At 56.0% G+C, this 20,257-nt stretch overlaps 4 protein-coding genes across 4 annotated transcripts; 2 read left to right on the forward strand and 2 right to left on the reverse strand.

The window, feature by feature from the left end:
• Positions 1-514: 514 nt before the first annotated feature.
• On the reverse strand, positions 515-3,149 carry EsH8_I_000113 (S8 family peptidase; the record flags this gene model as incomplete). The annotated part of the gene is made up of 6 exons (XM_083267526.1): positions 515-629; positions 688-953; positions 1,048-1,135; positions 1,196-1,399; positions 1,460-2,958; positions 3,021-3,149. 6 exons carry the CDS (start codon positions 3,147-3,149, stop codon positions 515-517), a joined length of 2,301 nt encoding a protein of 766 aa, XP_083117964.1.
• A 1,302-nt stretch (positions 3,150-4,451) lies between these two features.
• On the reverse strand, positions 4,452-7,445 carry EsH8_I_000114 (trehalose-phosphatase TPS2; the record flags this gene model as incomplete). Its single annotated transcript, XM_083267527.1, has 3 exons — positions 4,452-4,999; positions 5,052-6,993; positions 7,305-7,445. The coding sequence occupies 3 exons, from the start codon at positions 7,443-7,445 to the stop codon at positions 4,452-4,454; spliced, it is 2,631 nt and encodes an 876-aa protein (XP_083117965.1).
• A 7,116-nt stretch (positions 7,446-14,561) lies between these two features.
• EsH8_I_000115 (glutathione S-transferase family protein) lies at positions 14,562-15,257 on the forward strand (the record flags this gene model as incomplete). Its single annotated transcript, XM_083267528.1, has 1 exon — positions 14,562-15,257. One exon carries the CDS (start codon positions 14,562-14,564, stop codon positions 15,255-15,257), a length of 696 nt encoding a protein of 231 aa, XP_083117966.1.
• A 3,014-nt stretch (positions 15,258-18,271) lies between these two features.
• On the forward strand, positions 18,272-19,734 carry EsH8_I_000116 (uncharacterized protein; the record flags this gene model as incomplete). Its single annotated transcript, XM_083267529.1, has 6 exons — positions 18,272-18,332; positions 18,386-18,598; positions 18,652-18,956; positions 19,017-19,090; positions 19,150-19,325; positions 19,385-19,734. The coding sequence occupies 6 exons, from the start codon at positions 18,272-18,274 to the stop codon at positions 19,732-19,734; spliced, it is 1,179 nt and encodes a 392-aa protein (XP_083117967.1).
• Between the last annotated feature and the right edge of the window lie 523 nt (positions 19,735-20,257).

The raw sequence follows: 20,257 nt of genomic DNA on the forward strand, positions 1-20,257 counted from the left end.
TGAACGGTAGACTCTTGCTGGTAGTCTTAAACAAGGTCAAAACTTTGCCACATCTCAGATTTCCTGCGAATTTGTCACCTCGAAAGACAATTTGCAACATCTCGTGGAGGCGAACATTGGCCTGGCAGAGGTTACATTCGCAAGCAGGCTAATCAGACCTCCGAATTCGACCCCCAATACAATGAATGTATCAAGTCGAAGAGAGATTACATGTCGTTTTTGATATATTGCAGGTTTAGCAGGCTTCAATGAGGTAGCGGCGTTCCTAGTGGTGGATAACCGTCGCCACCCTGTTGTGATTCTGGCCCGACATCTCCTTTGCCTAAAACCACCACTCCCCAACTTGGGATATATTCACAAGATGTCCGATAACATTTGAGTTTGGATAAACATGGAATATTTTGCATTTTTGCAAATTATTCAGAGTATACTGAAATTGAACTCCATTAGGTATAGTATAGTAGTGTTCAAGCGCCGTGGGTAAACCAAGTGCCCATGGCCCTGATCATGTCCATCACGCCACCGTCCCGTTGCCAGGCTTTGGCAGAATCGTGATCCTCGTGGTCAAGCCCTTCCAGCTGTTGTCGTTCTCGGGATTCGAAAAGGGAATCAGGACCGCGAATCTCATCCTGCGGATTTGGTTAGCAAACACAAGAGTCTGGATGGACGGAACAGACGACCACTCACGTGTAGTTGCCAGGGACAATGTAAGTCCCATTGGCCAGCTTGCCAAACCACCAATAGCTCGTCGTGAAGCCGCCCGTCGTCAGCGCGTTCCGCGCCTGGTCGGTCTCGGGCAGCGCAAAGGTGTCGTCGGCGTTGTGCCGCGCCGGGTTGAAGGTCGAGATGCTGCCCGCCCCGGTCCACGACGTGGCCGAGCCGATGTAGCCTCGGCGCCCGGGCACGGGCGGGTATTCCCAGTCCCGCTTCTCCTCGAAGCCGGATTCGTAGATCTGGGCTTGGTCAGCTTGCCCGCCCTGCAGCTCCAAAACGGAGAGGATTTATTAAAAAAAAAAAAAAAAAAAAAAAAAAAAAGGGGAGACGTACATCCCAGCGGACCTCCTTGGTTCCCCACTTGATCTTTGAAAAGATCTTGGGAAAGTCCTGCGCTGCGGTGCTGAGGTCGAAGTTGAAGCTGTCCCGTCAGAGTCAGTATCGCCACGACGGCAGTTTGACCGGCTGAAGAGAGGCTCACGTAGTCTTATTGATGTACGCAGTCGTGGATCGAAGCCACGGATACGTGCCATGGAAGGGACTCTGCATCTGCTCCTTCAGATCAAACGCCAGGCCCTGGAAGGGAACGGAGACAACCTCCCCGTTGCTGCCCTTGACAAGGACGCGGCCTCCGTAGGCGGGAAGCGCCGTCTGGTTGACGCCCCGAGGGATCTCGAAGACGAACCTGTGCGTGTCAGCGTGGATCGTCGCGTGTCGCCGGCTCTAACCGGTAATCACAACTCACTTGGCCTTCCTCGACTGGCCCGGCCCCAGCTCAAACTCGCCGGGGACCTTGGCCGCCACGGAGACGTTTGAAGGCACCATCTCCGGCCGGTAGCGAATCCTCGGCGTCTCGCCCGGGTCCCTGCCGTCGAAGCCCTTGAGCATCTCAAACCCGGCCCAGCTCTCCACCTCGAAGCTGTACCGCACCTTCTCCTTGCCGTCGTTGCGGACGGTGACCCCCTGGTTCGGCCGGAAGTGCAGGGTGTCGTTCAGCCCGAAGCGCTGGAACTCCAGGCTGGTGCCGTAGTGCACAACCTTCCTCGCGTCCACCAGTCCGCCGCCGACCTGCTGCGAGGGCGCCCGGAAGGCCGGGTCGGGGAGGCTGGTGTAGAGCAGCCACGGCAACGGGGCGCCCGTGGAGACGATGCGCATGCTGAGGTCCTTTGCGAAGTCCTTGCCGTGGACGCCGCGGCCGCCGTGCTTGGAGATGTACAGCGCCGCGACGCCCGCAATGTACGGCGTCGCCATGCTCGTGCCGCTCAGGAGGACGAACTGGTTGTTGTCCCCCCCGGGCCAGGTGCTGAACACGTCGGTCCCCGGGGCGGTGGTGTCGGGCTTCACGGACAGGTCGTACAGCCCGCCCCAGCTCGTGAAGTACGACGGCTGCAGGACGTCGGCCGTTTCGTTGGACTTCTTCCGCTTCACCTCGGCGCTCGCGACGCTCAATACGTTCTCGCCGGCGCTTCCCGAGCCGGCGTAGTACGGCCCGCCGCCGCCCGAGTTGCCGGCCCCGATGGTGACGACGACGCCCTCGGAGGCGATGCGGCTCGCGACGACGGCCCAGGGGTTGTTCGCGAACCCGCCCCTGCCGCCGATGCTGGCGGTGATGACGTCCATCCCGTCGTTGTATGCGCGGAGGAACGCGTCGATGATGGTCGCCTGGTCGGTGCCGTCGCCGGGCCCAAAGACCTTGTACGAGTACAGGCTCGCCCTCGGCGCGACGCCGGCCCACCCGGACTCGGCCTCGCCGGCCACGATGCCCGCGACGTGCGTGCCGTGGCCGTTCCCGTCGGCGGGGTCCGCGTCGGGCTTCTTCTCCGTGCCGACCACCCAGTCGTCGCCGACAAAGTCCCAGCCACCGGCGACCTTGAACCCCGGGCCGAAGCCGCCGCCGAGCGCCGAGTGCTTGTACCACACCCCCGTGTCGACGATGCCGACCTTGACGCCCTCGCCGAGGATGCCCTCCTTGTGCAGCTCGTCGACGCCCGTGGCCCAGTGCACGGCGTGCGCGTCGGCGGTGGCGGGGTCGGCGGCGACCTGCCGCTTGTTGACGGGGGCGATGAGCTTCGCCTTGCTGTTGGGCCACACGCCCACGACGTCGGGGAGCCCGCGCAGGGTGTCGAGGTTGTGGCTGTCCGTCTCGAGGCTGGCGCCCGAGAAGACGGCCGACTCGAACGTCTTGAGGACCGTGATGCCCTCCTCGGACGACAGCTCGTCGCGCTTGCTCTTGGCGTGGACGCCCTGGTTCCTGTCAGCTGTGTCCGCTGCCGCGGCGGGGTAGGGGGGAAGCGTGCGCCACCTACGCTGGCGAATTCGACAATGAAGCGCTTGGCCTCGATCTCGACGGGCGCCTCGTCGGTGCTGCTGCTGTCATCTTGCGCGGCGCCGCGGGCGATGAGGCCCAGGGCGGGCAGGAGACGGGCGAAACGCATCGTGACTCTGGATGCAAACTCGCGCGCTTGACGACCGATGCTACGACGTTGACGACCTCGCGAGGGGGAGGGCAGCTCACCCCCGAGTTATAGTCGCGGCGGCCCCCAAGCATTCCCGCCGCCGTCGGCGACTCGAACATCACGCCTCCCCTCCATCGCGCAAGGCGCCGCCCCCGCCGTTGCAATATACCGCCCCGCATCTCGTGTGGACATTGGCCGTCCCAAAATGCGCTCGTTCCTGCAGACGTCCCAGGCTCGGAGAGGTAGGTCGAAAGCGGGCTGGGTCCGGACGGCCATTTTGGGATGAGCCAAGGCCCCAAGGGTGCTCGTGATAAGGCAACGTTGCAGAGCTGCTTAGCCGTTGAGCTCTCGATGTGTCAGTAGAAGCCGGCAAAATCAGACGGACGTCGACGCAAAACAGACGCCCTTCAACGTTGGGAACCGGCTCGAAACCGTCTCCAAGCGGCCCGGAGAAAGCATCACTTTCTTCTTGCAGTTTTGCGAGTTTCTGACGAAGAGGGCATCGCGGCACCCGCCGAGAGAGAGAGTGAGAGAGAGGGAGAGAGATCCACACGACCGGGGTCTTGAATCTGCGCAAACATGCTCTATTGGCGGCAGTCCTCGTCAGTCTCCCTCAAGGGCGCCCTTTTCGATAGTCACGACAAGCCTTTGCGGCCGGCCTCGTCCGCGACCGGGATGATCTTATTCCCATTCGGGCTTTTGACAATAAAACCTTGAATCGTTCGTCCGGAAGGCCAATCCCCTCCCATACTGCAACTGGCATACAACCGGATTGGCTTCGGGGTTCCGGCCGAATAAGCATGTACACCATGCCAGGGGCCGCCCACCGGCCGATCCGACGATCGGCAGCACAGCACAGCCGCAGCGGATGTGACCTTCTTTTCTGGGCCGGGAACAGGGGGGGCCGTTGGTTGGGAGAGGTGTCAAAGTCAAAGCATGTGGGATGGATTGTGAGCCGTCGCCAGGAATCACGCAAGCGGTTCGTTCTTGTCCCCCGGGGGGAAGAAGAAAAAAATTTGTACGATGAGAATTTAGTCTATATGCATCTTCGGCCACTGTTTCTATTCGGGCCCGTCCCGCTCTCCCATGCAGAGCTCATGCATCATGCCTCGTGTGTCAACTGCCCCTGTGCTCGATGACTTTCGCTCCATCATCGGCCGTGAATATCAAAACAATTGAGAACAAATACCAAACGGCTAGTAAAAAAAAACCAGAATGCCTTCTATCCATACTCCCGGCTGCATGAATCCCGTCTTCCCGTCACAGCTTGCTGCGCTTCAGTCACTTCTCCGACTCGGGGATGTGCCCCTCGACCGTGCTCAGGGCGGCCAGGTTGACCTGGCCAAAGTGCTCGTGGGCCTCGCCGCCGAGCCCGACGCCTGCCAACAGCGCCACGCACTCAATGACGTCCTCCGGCTCCAACAGGTGCCACCTCGCCAGCGTGACCTTGGTGCTGGCGCCGACGGTGACGGTGAAGACGTGCTCGTTGTCGACCTCGGTGCCGGACAGGCCGTTGAGGGCGCGGAACATGTCCTCGTCGGTGAAGTCGTCTCCCAGGCAGAGGACGAACTCGACCCGGCCCGGGTGCTTCTCCGAGGCCGGCGCAGAGTTGTACGTGTGCACGAGGCGCTTCGAAATCTCGCCCTTGTTGATAAAGGTCGGCCTGACCTCCAGGTTGGCCTTGCCGGCCATCACCTCGACGTCCCATTTCTGGCCCACCGTGGACTCGAGCTCCTTGTGACACTCGCGCGCCATGTGCATGCCCTGCTCGGGGTCCGCCAGGCGGTAATGCCACGTCAGGGCGCAGCGCTTGCGTTCAATAAAGGAACCTGATCGGATGTTAGCATGTGCGTCAACCGTACCGTCCGCACCCGCACTTACCAGGGACTCGGTCCGTGAAGGACTGGAACACGGCCATGACCTCGGCCTGCCAGCCCATGTCGAACTCGTCGGCGAGGTTGACCCACTCGGTAGAGCCGGGGTTCTTCATGAAGCTGCCGTGCTCGGCGCTGAAGCCCAGGCCGGAAATGTGGCCGAGGTGCTGCTCCAGGAACTCCTGGTCCCGGCCCGAGATGATCCAGACGGCGTTCCTGTCGTCGCTCGCCAGGGCCTTGAGGGTCTGCAGGACGCGCTCCGAGGGCACGGCGGCGCTGGGCTCGCGGACGATGGGGGTGAGGGTGCCGTCGTAGTCGAACATGAAGAGGCGCTTGCCGGCGTCCCGGTACGTCTTGAGCATGACGGCCCGGTCGAGCAGGGGGGTGGCGACGACGTTCTTCTGGGTGCCCAGGACGTGGACGTGCTTGCGGATGAAGTGGTCGATCCAGCTCTGCACGTTGCGCGTGGTGACGTGGCTGTAGAGGCTCGTCTGCATGGCCATGCGCTTCTCGGGGGACATGGTGAGGGCGTTGTTGATCTCCATGGCGACGCCGCTGAGGTCCCACGGGTTGATGTGGAGGGCGTCCTTGAGGCTTCCGGCGGTGCCGCTAAACTCGGACAGGATGAGAGGGCCGTGGCCCTCGCGCTGGCAGATGACGTACTCCATGCTCGTCGTGTTCATGCCGTCCCGCACGGAGGTGATGAGGCCAATGTCGGCGGCGCGGAGGAGGGCAAAGTACTCGTCCTGGCTGAGGTACTGGGGGTAGTGCTGCACGGGCGAGAAGCCCAGGCTGCCGTACATGCCGTTGATCCTCATGACCAGCTCGTTGACGCGGGTGGCGATGCGGCTCTCGGGGTCGTCGTCCTTCTCCTCCTCGATGCTCGTGGGCGACGTGACCTGGATCAAGACGACCTTTTCGCGCCAGTCGGGGTACATCTCGAGGAAGCGCTCGAACGCCTGCAGCTTCTGCGCGACACCGCGGACGCTGTCGAGGCGGTCTCGGCCGACGATGATCTTCTTGCCCTCGTACAGCTTCTTCAGCGCGTCGTACTTTTCCGTCACGGCGTCGGTCCAGGCGAGCATCTCGCACCTGTCGGCGTTGATGCCGATGGGGAAGACGCCGACCTGGACGCGAGCGCCGTAGGCATCGACGCCGCCGCTGTCGGAGGGGAAGCCCAGCACGCGGGTGCAGCAGCTGGAGAAGTGGCGGGAGTAGCTGTAGGACTGGAAGCCGACCAGGTTGGAGCCCAGGACGCCCTCCAAGACCTCCTTACGGCGAGGGAGGCAGCGGAGGAACTCGCTGCTGGGGAAGGGCGAGTGGAGGAAGAAGGAGATGTTCATGTTGGGGACGCGCTGGCGGAGCATGCTGGGGAGGAGCATGAGGTAGTAGTCGTGGACGACGACGATGTCGCCAGGCTTGTAGAGCTCGATGATCTTGTTGGCGAACTTTTGGTTCATGCGGTAGTAGTCGGCCCACTGGAGGCGCTCCTTGCGGCCGTCGGTGGGCTCGTGCTGCTTGTAGTGGAACAGGGTGTAGAGATCGTGCTCGGCGTATCTCCTCCATCGGCTCTGGTCCTTGAGGAGGATGCCCTCCTCCTGCTGCTCGTCGTCGTCGGACAGCCACACGGGCACCGTCTTTATCGTCTTGTCGTGCGCCAATTGGGTCTCGAGGCGGGCCTGGTCTTCCTTGGGAAGCCAAAGGCCCTCGGCCGGGGGCGGCGTAGGCAGACGAGGGTCGCCATCGATGGGGATGGGCGCGGACAGCGTGTTGAGCGACGAGAAGTGGACGGTCGTAGCGGGAGGCGTGCCGGGGGGAGAGAGGACATCTTGGGGGGTATCAATCTCGCCGGTCCAGGCGACAACGGTGTGATCCCATGGCGTCTCGTCGGAGGAAAGGTAGGAGAAGGAGTCGAAGAGGGCCGACTGGCCGCGACGGGGTTTCAATTCCTGCGAAGCGAAGAATGATGTCAGCGCGGGGTCAAAGCAGGGCGTGCGGGCGGGAGCATGGCAAAGGATAGAAAAAAAGAAAAGGAAAAAAATTAAATCCCGACGGGAAAAAAAGAGAGGGACAGAATGCTCAACTCTCCCCCCGATTGAAAGGGATTGAGAGGGGATTAACGGGTGCGGCAGGACAGAAGCGCAAAGCTGTAGAGGTCACGAATTGGGGGGTTGAGGGATTGAGGGATTGAGGGAATCGGGGGAAGAGGAGAGGAGCAAAGAGCGACAAGACGCAAAAGACACGAGGCGGCAGCGCTTACCCAGTCGGAGCCCTTGCGGTACTTGAGCGAATGCGGGATGTTGAAGGTGGCAGAGATGATGTTGCCGCTCAGCTGGAGGTCGGGGTTCGCGGCGCGGATCTGCGTCAGAGACTCGCGGCGTCCCATGGCTGCGAGGGTCATGCGCTTGAGGATATCGCGACCAGTGACGCTGCCGGGGGACTCGAGCTGGCCTGGGGACCGCGGGAGGTGCTTTGGGACGGAGATGGACTCGGGGGCGAACGAGACCTCGCGTTTGCGGTCCGAGAAGTAGCTGTAGTTGGGGGATTGCGAGCGCGAGTTGTCGGCAGAGTTGTAGGTCGACTGGTGAATGCCGGGCGTGACGGCGTCGGAGAGGGCGACGCTTCTGAGCACGGGGTTGGCGGGGTTGACTGGTGCAGGATTGACGGCGGCCGGATTTACGTTGTTGGGGATGTTTGGAGGGGAGCCGGCGCGGCTGGGCTGCTCGGGCCGCTGGTTTTGTTGCTGCTGGTGCTGGTGCTGGTCCATGATGACTCGCGTTAACAAACGTCTGCGTGTGTGTGTGTGGCCGGGGGGTGGTGGGATTGCGTAGAGTTCGGCTTAGCGGCGTTTGTAGGGGACAGGGAAGAGGAGGACGGGTAGAGAGGAGAGAGGGCAGGGAGGATGGCAATAAAAATAAATATAAATAAAACGAGGCTCAAGATCAATGCAAGTAGAAAATAGAGAGACAGAATGTGAGTGTGTGTGTGTGAGAGAGAGAGAGAGAGAGAGAGAGAGAAAAAAAGCTCCGGCCGGACAGGTGATGAGGGCACGGAAAGGATGAGATGATGATGTGCTTGGGAGAAGAGGTGTGTGTTTGTTTCTGTAAAGATAGAAACAGAGAGAAAAAGAGAGGGGGTCTATGCAATGCCGTCCAGGTGTAGGTGAGGACAGAATCCCACGCTTCAGCAGACAGACCGGGGAGAGGACTGGAGGGCAAGGTGATGATGCAGTGGTGAAGAAGTACAAGTGCCGAGCTACAAGACGTCAAGCAGAGCAGGCAGAGCAGCACACACAAGAGAGGGCGAGTAGAACAGAGCAGAACACAGACAGCCGGGCGCAGGCAATGACAAGAGACCAGACCAGACTTGCGAGGCGGCGGCGACGGCGGTGGGCAACAGCAGACGGGCAGCGACGGCGACGGACGACGAGGGGCACAAACGAAGCTGTAGCGGAATAGGCAGTCCAGGCGATGACGGTGAGTTCAGAGTGACGGGGGAGTTGCGCCGGGGATCAAGGATTCCAAGAGGAGAGGAGGGGGGGGTCCCACGAAGAGCAACGGCCAGAGTCGTCGGCGTCCAGGGTTGTGTGTTGCCGAGTCCAGTTCCAGGCCGGGCCACACTATGAACGACCAAGAGCAGGCAGGGCAGGGCAGAGCAGAGCAGAGAAGAGCAGCAGGACTTGCTTGCAGTGGAGAATCTGCGCTCTCTTGTAATGTAATGTAAAATAATGTGGTGCTTCTGCCGCTGCTTGGCCGCTTCCGTCCGCTGGTGGCCGTGATACGATACAACCAAAAGAACTGAAGCCGTGGTGTGTATCCGTACGCTACACTAGGTATGAGGTATGCTGCGAATGTGTGTGTATGTATGCATGTACCTTTTGGCGGTGAGTTGGCAGGCTCGCTACTTTCAGGACGCTTTGCTCCTATCCTTGCCGTCGTCGTCGGGGGGGCCCAGACTCCAGAGAGAGAACTCCAGAACTGCACCAGTGCGGCCAGGATCGGGGACCGACAAGTGCAACGGCACTGGCAGAGCGGATCGCGGCAGAACCCACAGCTGCTCGCACACGAGCTAGGTGATTGGCGTGTGTCGCCCGTCGTGTTATTGCTTGGTAGATGCTTGTACACCGTAGCGTCAGGGATACGATGGCATGCGGTGGGATGGGATGGGATGGGATGTGATGAGTTGGGACGGCTCTGCTGTCTGCTCTTTGCTGTCTGCCTCCTCGTCCTGTCTGTTTTCCTCCTTCTACTGTTGAATTTCGAGTCGGGGCAAAGAGACAAGACGAGAACAGATGACGTTGTTTGGTTCTGCCGCATGTAATGCCACCCAGCCTATCTGCGCTCCGTGTCTCGGAGCTGAGAGACAGGACAACCAACCCCAGGAAGGGGGACGATGCCTGAACAGGCCCTGACGCCCCCCCGGGGGGACACTGGCCATGACGACGAGGGGCAGATGTCACCCGCTGCAGCCTCCACGTCTATTTCGGTGCTGTGGAGGGGAAGATGCTGGAATTCGCCAGAGCTCAGACGCACACACTCTCTCTGTGTCTGTCTCTTCACCCCCACCATCAGACCAGGGCGACAAGGTCCAGGTAGCCGGCGAGTCTCGAGGAGGTATTCTCGGTGTATTCCGCCGCCGTGCTTTGGTTGTGGAGATACTTATGACGCAGTAATTTCCACTTGGTTCGTTACAAGACCAAGACTTTGCACCCCAAGGCCAACGACGGCACCCTAGTTCGGACGGGACGAATTGCTCGCTGTCAGATTGGTCCAGAAAGGGGGAACCCCCTGTCGATTGGCCGCCCTGGCCAGAAAAAGAGAGGGAGGGAGAAAAAAAAAAAGTTCCCCAAGCTGTCCTCAAGCTGCCCGCCTGGTGTCGACTACTGTTCCTGGTGGCCGCCGTAGGTAGAGAGGACAGGACTAGCGCCGCTAGGGGGGGGCAGCGGTGCGCGCGCTGAGTGATGGATGCGCGCCCAGCCCTGTTCTGCTCTGTTCTGCTCTGCTCTAGTTCTGCGCCGTTTGCAGGTGTTTGTGTGCGTGTGCCCTATGATGATGTCTTTGTGATGCAAGTCGAGGGAAAGCAGCAAAGTCCATATCGCAAAACTGAGGGATTTGCATGGTACTGCCCCCATCCTGTTTCCTCTCCCACTTCTTCCTTTTCGGCCTGGCTTGCTTCTCCAACAAAAAACAGGGGAATCTCAGGTGAGGCTGGGAACCGAGTACGTAAAGCAACGAGACAACATAACACACACACACACCAGAACCACCGGAACCAGGGGAGAATAGGAGAATAGGAGAACAGGAGAACATGAGGAGAACAGGAGAATATGCCCCAAATGACGGGAAAGGGCACTGATGGCGGAATGCGTCAGGGCCTGAGTAATGACCCAGTCCCCCCCATTCCACGCCAACCACTCGATCGCCTTTCCATGGCCGACTGGGGAGGGGGCTCTGGCTCTGCACACACTAACAGCGTCCGGAATGCACGCACTGGTGATCCGGCAACTCCCAGCGAGGTGAGCTGCTGGGCCCGCCGGTCTGGTCGAAGCATGTCGCCGTGGCGTGGTGAGCTGAGCGGAAACTACCCGTCTTCAGGACAGCCACGGGACCCAACTGAAGCCATCGCCCGCCACAATCTGATAGTTTCCTCCCTGGGGGCCGCCTTCTGGTGGGGGAGACGACTCTCTCGAACCGGCTGTCGCTGGCGCCGTCATCCACCCGATATGGTAAAGAAAGCCAGATAAACCATAAACCAAGAACAAACCGCAACATGATGAGTCCGAATAACGATTACGCAGCATAAAGCGGGAAACGTTTGACCCACCTGATGTAATCACAATTTAATTAGCTGCCCCGTCCTTTTCTCTCGTTCGCTCTGCCTCTCGGCTGGGTTCCCAGTTGGTATCGACTGGTAGGCGGTCCACTGTCTTTGGTGCTAAAATCCTTCCCCAGTCTCGAATGAGGCTCTCGGTCAGACTCGACGTTCTTCGGTGCTCGATGGCGTCGGCCTGACGGTGTACTGCTCTTCGGCTCCGCGTCGCTTTCGGCTACACTGATACGGTCTCTGGGCGTCGGGGGTCCGTCCTTTGAACAGCCGCTTGCTATGAAAAGACGGTGAGCGATGGAATGAGACTAGGACGCCTTCAGCGACGAATAGAGTGGCGCCAACTGCTGCTGTTGGCGGCGGGTGCTGTTGCTGTTGCTGCAATGTGACTTGGTTGTGCTGGACGTGACTGAGCTTGTTCAATCAAAGTCGGATGCTTTACGTGTCGGTCTATCGCTGTCAGGCCACGTTGGGTGGGATGAAGTGATGCCAAGGGGCGAATCGAAGGCGACTCGGCGATACAGAGCGCGCGTGAGAGAGCTGGCGGTCGAAGGAAGCGAATCCAGATAGATCTCTTTCTCCAGTCTGGGGGACCAGAGGGGGGGATGGGGAGGTTCCACCGCTCTTTTTAAGACTCCCCAAGCCCGGCCGTTCGACTGATTGATGACTGGATGGGTGAATGGATTACTGAGAGGGCGCAAGTGTCTGACTGTCTTTCCATTCCATGCATGAGACGGAGTAAACCGACTTTGGTCTCGACCATCGCTGCATCGCACACCGAAGCTGCATCCTGCGGCGCCCTGAGATGCAACCTTGGCTCTCTCTTGGCCCAATGTTGCATCTTCACCTGCGTCACCACGGGCGGCCGGCCTCGCTTCCGTTCGAAGTGGTACGCCATGCCATGGATCATGGCACGGGAAATCAGTATTTTGTCACATCTGCATCTAAGGGCGCGGCTGGAAACACGTCGGCCCCATCGAGATCGAAAATGCGATCGCCAGCTGCTTGTTGGCCTTGGATTTCCCATGTCATCAAGCTTTGCCATTGGCACAACAGGCTTAGTGTAAAGACAGACAGCTTGGGGCAAGCATTAGAATGAATGAATCGTGACTGACGGATAGCCTCCCCCTCCCCCCTCTCTCATCCGCCCCTCACACTGCCCCTCTTTGCTTCATGTGTCCCGGCTAGCATCAGTCAGAGCTCTCTCGCTGGCTCACTCAGCATCTACTACCTACAACCGATGAGATCCGACTTTCTCGAGTTGCTTTCCGAAGAATCCTCAAGCTGCATACGCAGCGTTTCCACTTACGCGGTGTGACAAGAACGCTCCGCACCGCGCAGCCTCGACTCTGCCCAACATATCCACCGTCCATCATCCACCATTCATCCCATGCCATCCCATCCCCTCCCCCCCGGTGTCATCGAGCGTTGGCCCGACCCGACAAATCCCATTACCCAGCTGCAGCATGCACCCCCCGTCTTCCTCGGCGTCAACGTTGGGTTGTGGGCCATGGACGTCGTCGCACCACGCTATCCCGCCTCTCCATCCCACCATTGCTCCCGTCAGCCGGGCCTGGGCCAGGACACTACCCGCAGAACCATGCCGAAAGGTACCATCTCGGACGTTCCCTAGTCTCTGGCCGGTGCTGGCGCTACGCTGCCCGACACACACACCACATTCACATCAGGCTGAACGGCTTCACCTGCCAACTGAGCCATTTTCCACCGCACTTCGCACCAGAATGCCACCACCGACTTTGCCCGAACCCAATGCAGGTGCTCCCTCCCTCCCGTCTGATCTCGATGCCCGACAGTGCAACGCCAGATAAGGTAGGACACGAAGGCAGCAAATCGCCCGCCGCCAGACCAGGCACATGGCGCCAATCCCGCCTCGTTAGTGGCTGCGACGGGGGGCGGCGGCCGGCGGCCACCAATTAATACCTCCAACCCGAGCTTGGAGGTTTGAGGAGGGGCGTGGCAGGCCGGCCACGTTTTTGTGACACGCATCCGCGCCGTGTCAGCTTTCGTTCGTCCAGTCCTCGAGCAGCATCTCGCTCTCGTACGCGGGCCGACAAGCTGCCTGCTGTGTCCAGGATGCCCTTTCGGATCCCCGCGCCGACGAAAGGCCATCCAGAGGGTAAACATCGGCGCTCAGCCGCAACGAAACCGCGGATCTTGGTCCTCCATCTGGGCTAGGATCCTGCTCAGGGAACCACGAATGCCTCCGATGTGAATCACTGCTGCTCATCTAGATTGCGCACCTATAATAATCAGCGTCACGCGCATTACAGTGATGCACGCCAATGAAAAGAACTAAACATATGAAAGCTTGACAAAATCACGACACGATGTCTACGTACTTGAGCCCAAAAAGTGCACACCTTCATTGCAGGGCTGTCTTAGTACGCCTGGTTGTCAGTAGGCCTGGACGATGTAGCCATGACTTAGTGCCATATCAACGAGCGCCTCATGCTGAAGAAGTGGCCTGCCAGAAATCGCAAGATAGATAGTTTGCATGCTGTCAATCAAGCTCAGCAATACACTGAAACCCGGGTTACTCGTATCAGCGCGCCGACGGTCTCATTACCACGATATGACTAGAGTCTCATGACCGTTTCTAGCCTATCATGAACCTGTATAGATGATACAATCCTGGTATACCCGGTTATATCCTGTTTAATACTCTTTCTTAAAGCCCCATTGCGGAAACTGCACATGGCCAGCCGCCTTGGCAGGGTTTCGGCAACTCAGACCAACTCTTATTTAGACTCGTCACTCAGCCACGTCATACCAACATGAACCAGTCATCAGTGTAAGCTGTTAAGAGTCGTTGATTTATAAGAACAGATGAGGTGCTGTATCTAATAAGTGAAGGTTACTTGGTTTGCGACAAATGTAGGCCCTGTTCCCATGGTCGTTGGTCTTCGGCTTCACTCCGCCGCTTGACCGAGACGCGAGTCGACAACGCAAATGCACGCGCGACGAGATCTTGACTGGGCGTTTCTTGCTCTAACTTAAATTGAGCTAACTCCAACCTGTTCGAGATGAGGCAATACATTGGTCCCAGAACAGTGAGCACACCGGAAGATGCAAAAGTATGTCATCAGGAGTCAAATTATCCGTCCTCTGATAGTCTCTTAGACCATGGCAGCTTCAGCCCCAAATCTGTCGAACAATTTTACAAAACTAAAGAAAGGCAGCTCTCCAAATGTCTATTGTTCTACAGAAGTCTATTGTAAGTTTTGATCACCCTCGAACTTCCATGTAGGCATCGTCTCTTCACTATCAGAGCGGTGATGCGTTATATCACACTTGGGGAGAAAGGGAAGGAGGTCGAGATATTTCGAGAGACTATACAAAAGTCCCATTTCAACTTCAGCCTAGAATCCTGCCTGGTGCCGAGGCGATAAGACGATGTTCTGCAGGAACCCGTCGAATCACGTATTGCAGGAGGGGCGACAGGGATTGCTGTCGCTTTTGGTACAAAAGCGTGTCCACGAGCATCGTTCCCCAGGACAAACATTGTCACTTTCCCTCACTCAGCTTTCAACTCGACCTAAGCAGCTCTGTTGGATCCCCGAAGAAATATTAGCTAGTGACCAGTGTTCCAAGCCTCCGTACAGTATTTCACCGCCTGCCAGCTTACTCAACCCACCTTGAACCCCGACTATCCAAAAGCAACTGAGAACTCACAATGTCCTCCCCAACCCTGACCTTTTACTTCAAACGCGGCGCTTGCTCCTTGGCATCTCATTCCCTGCTCCACCATCTTTCCATGCCCTTCACCCCCGTCGAAATGAAAAACAATGGCAACCGCCAGGTCGAAGCGGCGGACGGCAGCCTCACGTACGAGGAGTACCTCAAGGTCAACCCGGCCGGCTTGGTCCCCGCGATCGTAGTTGACGGCGGCGAAGTCATCACCGAGCAGACCGCTGTCCTGACCTACATCGTCAGCGTTGCCTCGGCCGAGAACCAGAAGCTCCTTGGCACCGGTCCGCTCCACCGCGCAAGGGTCGTCGAGTGGCTGACCTGGCTCAGCGGGACGTTTCACGGGACGGCCGTGACTTCGTGCACCCGGCCGAATCTCTTCGCGGATGGTGAAGAGGCTAAGAAGGATGTGTTGGCGAAGGGCTGGGAGCGTATTCTGGCGTGCTACGCGAGGGTCGAAGAGAGGCTGAAGGGTCGCGAGTTTGCCGTCGGCGACGAGTTGACAGTCGTGGATTTCTATCTGTACGTGTTTCGAAGGTGGGCGGTGTACATGACGGGTCTTGGAGGCAGCCAGTTTGGAGAGAAGTTTCCCAGCTTTGAGAAGTTGGGTAGGAAGATCGAGGCGCTCGAAGGAGTGCAGAAGACGCTGAAGATTGAGGACCAGAAGCCCGTCTATGAGTAGGATGGCTGTTCTGGTCGAAGCGATATATCCATATGCTCTAGAAGTTACAAGGTCTTGGTAAATGGCACATATACCCAATAGGATTCCGTTAGGCGGCTTTAATAGGCTTGATATTTACCTTCTCAGCCATTTTCTTCAGCGAAACTGTTTTCGGAACTCAACTGAAGCGCTTCCTAAATCCGAGGGTGTTTATGAAACAGTTCTGTTCGAACAACCTCCTCCTCTTTCACAGAACGAGCTCTGCGATTGGAAAGTTGGTTATTTACGCTATGATCTCTGAGCACCCTAGGGCCCCTTGCTTTAGTCTCTGTCATACTCGAGCAATGTATATGGTCACAATGGGAACGCATCGTAGGGCACTGGCTAATTTGCCCGATATGAGTGGATAGAATCAAATATAGAAGCTAACGTGAAAAAGACTGAGGCCCTGTATTCGGTACGATCTATTCGCATACAGTAATGGATGGAAACGCAGAGATGGCCCAACTTGGACAACATCTTCCACAACAGTTTCTTGCCTCGACCAAGGCTTCAAAGACAACAAAGACGGCACAGGCAATCCCATCCGTATAAACCAGTCTCAAACAAGGTAGTTGAGAGGTCGTAAAATCCAAGCTGGCAAATATGCACAGGATGTGGCATGCCATGGCGTTGGTGGTCATCCAAATGCTCATTATCATAAGATCGGAGCAAATCATACTGCGTCTATGGTGTGAATATACAGAGGAGGCGAAGGCTCCTCTAGGGCAGTGAGTTTTTGATATGTTGATCCGTAGGGAACCCTCCTCCTTGAGTTGTCGATCGACGTCGTGTATCCGGTGTTATATGTGAGATAGGTAAGCCGAAGAGTACGAAGCACTACCAGAATTGCAAGGAAGACACCTCCAAAGATTTCCTGTGGCCATGCCAAAGACACCCCTACGTTTTCGTAAAAGTCTTCGCGAGCGCAAACCTCACATCTTCCTCCAATACCCCTTGTGTCACCTCTCACGACGAGTCTGATGTGAATAACATAAGTAATATGAATCTCAGGAGTGTCATTCTCGGCAGCCTTGTTGCAAACGACATGGTGAACAGTTATTGTATACTTTTTACAGTAATTTAAACTTGAATTCAAGAATAGCTTGAATGAATGTTGTCCTGATGAGTTGAAATGGCAAAACAATGTTTCTCTGTTTCAATAACTTGATATTCCTGGGTCATATGAACTTGATATAAGTTTGAGACCAGGCTCTTGTTCGAAAATGGTAACATCGTCCTCCAACTCTGGCGACAATTGAGTTTAAGGCCCCCGAGGATACATGGGCCGCGGAGACAGTGAGCGCAACAGTGTCCAGTCCATTATATCCGCACCTATTGCAGTTAACTACGATTGTGACTAGACAGACTTTGGGGAACATTTTTGTCGCGCAGTCGCAGTCCGCAACCTGTAAGGTAGGACAGAGCCCAAGTGTCATAAAAGCCATAGGATTTACAGGGTTAGCGGTTATACAAGTCACTATATACGACAAAAAGCGACAGTCGTCAATACTCCCTGGCTAGGAACGTTGGTCGGCTGCGTAAACATGCCGTTCGCTGTAATATCGGATGGCTTGGGAAGAGTCGTAGACACTGTTGTGGCGATAGTGATGCCAGGTTCACAAACAGCAACCACGCCACTTCCAATAGTGGTAGGAGGGTTGCTAATAGTATTACCTGGCAGATAGATAAGAAGCCTGTAGATTGTTAGTATGGTATTCAAAAGAGCAGCTCATTTAGACCAGATGTATCGTTGCCGAAGCCTGGTTATATCTACAGCAGTTCCACCACAGATTGTGTCGTTCTCTCCAAGGCATCGGACTACATAACTCCCGCCAGGGACAACATCTGTTGCCTGTATAGAATCAGATCTGTAGCAGATACTAGAGGAAAAGATAATATTAATGTCAGGTTGATGGCAGTTTGCTTTTCCTTCGGAGCAAGCAATTCATTAACATAGCCAAGCCGACCTAGAAGCAAATACGGACCGTGAAAGAAAATTTATGATGATGGCAGTAATTAAACACCATTGGAGGGTAAATATTAAACTACTCGGGACATAGTTTTGTGATCTGCTGTGCAGGTTGGCGGTATCACCTGATTTTGAAGCAGGCTTGATTGTTGAACAAAGTGACTTTGGTGGAAATGAAATGATGAGCAGTTTAACTAGTGGAATAATAATGGAGGGATTCGGATAAGACAACAACGATATTGTTTGCAACTCCCGGGTTCAGTAGCCAATCCGCTAAATTGGCTTCAATTCCATGGTGTCAGAAACATCCAGGTTTGACAAATCTGGATACCACGATACGCTTTTATCAAACTTGTAGCAAGATGGCGGTTTTACTGGTTAAATGCGCCGTTTTGGCTGCAACCAATGACAGAGTCGGGTGTTTTACTTTTCAACCAAAACAAAGCCCGAACCAGACGAGATTACTAGTCCGCCAAATAAAAGGTATTGCGCCTATCTCTAATCTTCCTGAGCAATGAATCGTGTGAAGCACCGTCCTCTTGGTTCAGCTTACCCCTGGGTGGAGCTCCTCTTCCCCGCGCTGAGCGGGAGGAGCTCCACGTCCACATGCCCTCCACCCCTCGCATTGCGGAGCTTCTGCGATTGATCTGCACTCTTTGGGGCATTCTGTATTACTCGTCTCTGATTGCCGAGGTGCTTGTCATGGGAAAGCCGCCACCAGCTCCACGTCCCCATGGAGCAACGAGGGCATGGAGGACCCCTTGTGGACGCTCCGTGGAGCATCGTACCACATAGTCCATTCTCACTCCAGACAGTACTTCCTTGTGCACCTCTTTGTCAATCCATGAGTGTCGATGGAAGAAGGGAACGAGTCTCATCCATATAATAATCGACGGAGTCGAGTTGAATCAGAGCACGAACAAGCACGCAATCAAGCAGTTACAAAGCAATCAAGATTAGGACCGCTTCTCAAGTGTCACATATCTAACCACTGTTCAATACGGAGATACCGCAATTGCCCAAGATGGTCGCCGACATCAATCTGCTCCCGCCTTACACGCCGCCCCCTCCAACACAGGAAAACCGTAAGTCACCTCTTGCCCAAAGATGTCGCTGATGGTTAGCTGACCCACCTCAGTGGACTATGTTGACCTCGTCAACATTGACCTCTCCAAGTTCGATGACCCTGAAGGTCGCAAGCAGCTCGCTAAGGATCTCTTCGAGGCTGCCACTGGCTACGGCTTCTTGACCCTCACCAACCATGGAATTTCCAACGAGACGTACGAGCGCCAGATGCGCATTGCCAACGCAGCCATGACTCTCAAGCCGGACGAGAAGGCTCCCTATGAAGGTTAGTCGCGCATTCCTACTTTGGGTTAAGCACCATACTGATAGTTGCATTAGTGACTCCCGAAGAGGATGCTCGCGGCCTCTACGCAGGATACAAGCCTGCAGGACCGCTTGGACACAAGGGTGGCTTTCCCAAGGCGCTGGATCACTACAACATGCTGGTTCATGATCCCAAGAACCGTCCCCACCCTGAGATTATCCGTCCCTTTATGGATGAGACCCACGAAGTGATGAGCTATATCCGTACAAACATCCTGGTTAAGCTGCTGAAGCTGGTCGCCATGATCCTCGAAGTCCCCGATGAATCAGTCCTCTCAACACACGCTCCTGGTGGCTCTAAAACGGAATATCTTAGATATGTAAGTTTTATGCATTTCCCTAGCATTTTGTGATTTTGTTGAGGCTTACACAAGATATAGATGATGTGCGAGCCCCGATCAAAAGAGGAGAGCGAAAAATACCGTGATATCTTCCTCGCTGGCCACACTGACTGGTTCGTTCAGCCACACACTAGCCTTCGTCATGAGCGATAATGCTAACATTTGGATTCAGGGGTACCTGGACCTTCCTCTTTTCCCAGCCCATCGCGGCCTTGCAAGTTCTTTGCCACCATACGGGTCGTTACAGACATGTTAAGCACCAGCCCCACGGCATTGTCGTCAACTTTGGCGAGGCTCTTGAGCGCCTCACTGGCGGTCTCTTCAAGGCTACGATCCACAGAGTCATTCGTAAGTCCCTCCCCCTTTAGTAGCATTATGAAACAGCAGCGGCTGACATGTGTGTAAAGAGCCTCCCGAAGACCAGCGCCACCTCCGCCGCATCGGAGTCATTTACTTCTCCCGCCCCGCCGATGAGCGCGAGCTCGTTCCCATCGAAAACTCTCCCCTCTTGCAGCGAATGGGAACCGACAAGCCCATTGACGAGCGTGTCTTCTGCATGGCTGATTACCTAGACGCGAGAAAACACGGATGGAAGCGCTATGACTTCGATATCGACCGCCCCCGTGAGGAGGGCAAGCACCAGGACCCCTTTGACGGCGAATACACCGACCCTGAGGGCCACAAGAGCCTTGGAAAGTTTGATAATGTGCCACGTCTTCAATACAGTCTTCCTGCCGTCAGCAGCGGGACTGCATAAATCTTGGAATGAAAATTTAGATAGTCGGGCTATTACCCGAACTATTTCTTGTAGTTAGTACTTGGGCTGGCCTATGGTCGATTTCAATCAATATTAGTTTTTCAAATCTTAGCTCTGATCCAGTTATTGAGGGAACCAAAGATAAAATTCATGGTCAACCGCGAGATTTGAAAATCGAAGCAGTACCAAATCAAGAAAACCCCTTACTAATCACCGTTGGATCCAATCATTCTCTCGAGTTTTTTTATGGACCTTTTTATTTAAAGACTAGAACACCTCAGGTCCTGCGTTGTTCTATGTAATTCAAGTACCAGCAACAACAACTATACAAAGCCAATGATTTAAGTACTTTTAGTTTGATAGGGGTGATACAAATACAGGCCAATTTGGTGGTTAAAGGGCATTTCTGACTGCAGCAAATGTTAGTTTGAAGTCCAGAAGTTTCATACGACCATCGGCAGGATGGTTGATTTTAACAACATAGATGTAGTAATCATTATTCTTAAACGTTCATCATATTAAG

This window comes from Colletotrichum jinshuiense, chromosome 1 (assembly GCF_051148585.1).
Source record: "Colletotrichum jinshuiense chromosome 1, complete sequence".
Taxonomy (NCBI): domain Eukaryota; kingdom Fungi; phylum Ascomycota; class Sordariomycetes; order Glomerellales; family Glomerellaceae; genus Colletotrichum; species Colletotrichum jinshuiense.